The sequence below is a fragment of the Belonocnema kinseyi genome, chromosome 4, assembly GCF_010883055.1.
Source record: "Belonocnema kinseyi isolate 2016_QV_RU_SX_M_011 chromosome 4, B_treatae_v1, whole genome shotgun sequence".
NCBI classification, from domain to species: domain Eukaryota; kingdom Metazoa; phylum Arthropoda; class Insecta; order Hymenoptera; family Cynipidae; genus Belonocnema; species Belonocnema kinseyi.
Genome location: NC_046660.1, coordinates 141,798,287 through 141,801,412, shown reverse-complemented (window position 1 = coordinate 141,801,412; position 3,126 = coordinate 141,798,287). Strand labels below are relative to the sequence as shown.

The 3,126-nt window shown below is 34.1% G+C and overlaps 1 protein-coding gene across 1 annotated transcript in view; it reads right to left on the bottom strand.

The window, feature by feature from the left end:
* Positions 1-200: 200 nt before the first annotated feature.
* The window catches only part of LOC117172047 (vacuolar ATPase assembly integral membrane protein VMA21 homolog), a 160,473-nt gene continuing 157,547 nt past the window's right edge, over positions 201-3,126 (bottom strand). Inside the window, exon 4 of the mRNA XM_033359781.1 lies at positions 201-524. Within this exon, the coding sequence (XP_033215672.1) occupies positions 385-524 (140 nt within the window). The 3' untranslated portion in view covers positions 201-384. The remainder of the gene's footprint in view (positions 525-3,126) is intronic.

Sequence of the window (3,126 nt, the reverse complement as noted above, 5' to 3'; positions counted from 1 at the left end):
TTTACAAAAATACTGTATCAAGAGGAAAATTTAATCCGTAATATATGTGACCGTTCGCGAAGAAAGGGACCTAATGCCTTAACAATCTTTTTTACAGCATTTAATAGTTTTTTTATTTTCTCTTAATTAATAAAAAATATTATTCCTATATATGAAGAATTCGAATTGTCAATAAACTGCAATATGTAATATGCAATATATAATTTAGAATATCAGATTCTTTAATATCAGTACACATATATTTCATGAGTTGCTCAGGAGTTCCGCCGACATTGTTGAAATAAAATTCTTGTAACTTTTAGTAATCAGAATTAATTTGGTAAACAGGCTACAGAGATTTTTCATGAATTTTTTAATGATTTCATTCAAATTATATATTTCAATTTAGTCGATTTTCGACTGAGCTTTTATTTCCGTATCAAAATATATTTTATAAATAAATGCACCCAAAGCTACGTGTAATACCAAAATTGTAACCCCAGCCGCATACACATTGCTCGGGACGCTATCCATACCCAAGGCACCTGTAAAAAAATGAAATTAGTATATTAATTTAGGAATTATAAATATTACGAGTTTTACTGATTCATTGGCCAAAATTCAATGGTTAGGGACATTCACAAAATACGTGATACATTTGATCCGGGGGCACTTCCCGTCCATGAAAATTAAGATTATTAATGCAATTAATCTCAATTTCATAAAATTTTCGATCTGATCAACGGTTATTATAACTATTTAAATGCGTAATTAATATAAAACTTTTTGCCTTCTGAAGCTTAGAAGTCATACACACTCCAATATATTTTTATTGAAATCATTTTACGTTCAGAAATTAATAGAGTTGGAAACATGCATGCGTTCTGTGAAATGAGCAAAGCAATAAAACAGCATAAGGTTTTGAATTGTAATATATTATATAATTAATTAATTATTTTATTTAATTATTATATATAATTCAATATAATACGATATTATTCGATTCACGAGGCCTCCCAGACAGGTGCACCCTTCTCGTGTGAAGGCATAGCACTCATTAGTGAGCAAACCGCACATGTAGCCTCTCGTATAGAAATATACTATTTATCTCAAAATAATTCTTTATTGTAGTAATCCTATTGATTCCTAAAATCCTCACAATACGCAAATTTCATAACTTAGATAGCCATTGAACTAGCACATGAATGCAAATTATTGTTGCACATTATCACTTCTGAATGTTTCAAATTACGAATATTGCAGTTACCTAACTCTTTTTTTGTAATTAATGTATGGCCTTCTCTGTATTAGAAAAATAATACATTATGAAATATAAGACACTATGAAATATAAATATCTCTGAAACAGACTTGTGGAAACGATGACAAGCGTCACTTTGATGAATTTCCATATTTACAATAAAAACACGGTTCGCTGGAAAAATGAGTGCGCACAATGGTAGTCCCTATTTCGAACGTACTAAACTGCTTTCGTATGGATGTAACAAAATGTTGCCCTACACGTTTTTAATAGATTTTTTATAGTCAATAAAATAGTTATAACCATTTTTTCGCAAATTGCATATTTAAACCCTTTTTTCAAAATCAAAAATATTTTTGACTTTTTTTAATTTCCACACTTTTTTGGTCGAAAAATAAAGATCAAGATGTTTTCTTTTGTTGAAAAAGGTCTCCAGTTTTTTATAAAAAAATAAAAGTATAGGAAATAAATTACAATTATTTGAGTTTCATCCTTTAGCTTCTTACAGATAGAGCCAAAAGTTTCGCAATGAACTCCGTTTGGTATTGCAATATTAATAGAAGATTGTAAATTGGCGAGCATCTAACAAAAAAATGTTAATAAACGAATTATTTTGTAAAATTTGATTCTCGCGAATTTTCATTATTTTCATATTATTTTTCCTCACCTTGTGACTAATTCATCTCATAACGTTGCTATGATAAAGACATTTCATATTAGAATAATTATTAACAATAATGTCAAAAAATACATTAAAAAATCTGCCCGCTCCGGGAGCACATTGTCATAGCGCGCTTGCAGCGCGCCACTATGTATTGACCTAGCGCTACGTGCTCGGTCTTTGTATATTCTCCACACTTCTGCACAGGCTTCTTTAAACTAAAGCTCAAATCATCGACAACAGTAATTTGGTGATTGTGAATTCTCTTTTTTTCAAGCTCCTTTGGCATTAACGAACACATTCTCCTCACGTATCTCGTGCTTCCCACTCGAGTTTATCCCAGAAATTGCATATTTTGTACGCAGTATTCATTAGCTTAATTCATCTATAATTTTCCAGCCTCTCCCTATCCCCCTTCTTATACAGTGGTACGATCAGCCCCTTCCTCCACCCTCATGGGAGTCCCTCCCCCTCCATACTTTTTTCACTACCCTCTCAAGCCTCTGCCTTACCTCTTGTGTGCAAAACTGCCACGCTTAATTCTCTACACCGTTCAGCCCTTCTGCCTTAGATTTTGTCAACTTACTAATCTGCTTCTCTATCTCCTCGTCATTCAGCTCGTCTCCATCTACCTCCCTCGTTCTTCTAACCCCCTCATCTCTTTTCCGTGTATCTGACCCCTGAAATGAATACTTAAAAAATGTCCTCCATTCGCCGCTCCCTATCTTCTCACTAATTCCCATCCTACGTTTCCTAAACCTATTAATTATCTTCCACACGTCCACTTCTGCCTTAATACTTCTCAACTCCACTTCCAGCTCTTTTTCCTTTTCCTGCTCTTTCTTCTTACACATCACCCTACACTTCTTCATTATTTCCACTCACTTCTGCTTTTTCGCGGTTCCTTTCTTCCACTTCCTGTCCTCCTCTTTCAACTTTCTCCTCATCATTTTACATTTCCTATCCCACTACGGCTTTACCATTCTTTTCTTCTTCTTTCTAAATATCTTCTTGTGCATACAACCTTTCACTTTCTCCTTTAGATCCTCCCATATCTCGTCCACCAACTCCCCCTCAAAGCTACATGTATTCTCTCTCTTCGTTCCCTCTTACCATACCATTCACCACCGCCAAGCCTCTGTTCTGTATCCAGTCTCTTCGAATCTCCCCCTCTTTATTTATTATCTTCTCCTTTGATTTTCTTTCGAAGCTCTCTGCTTCCCGGT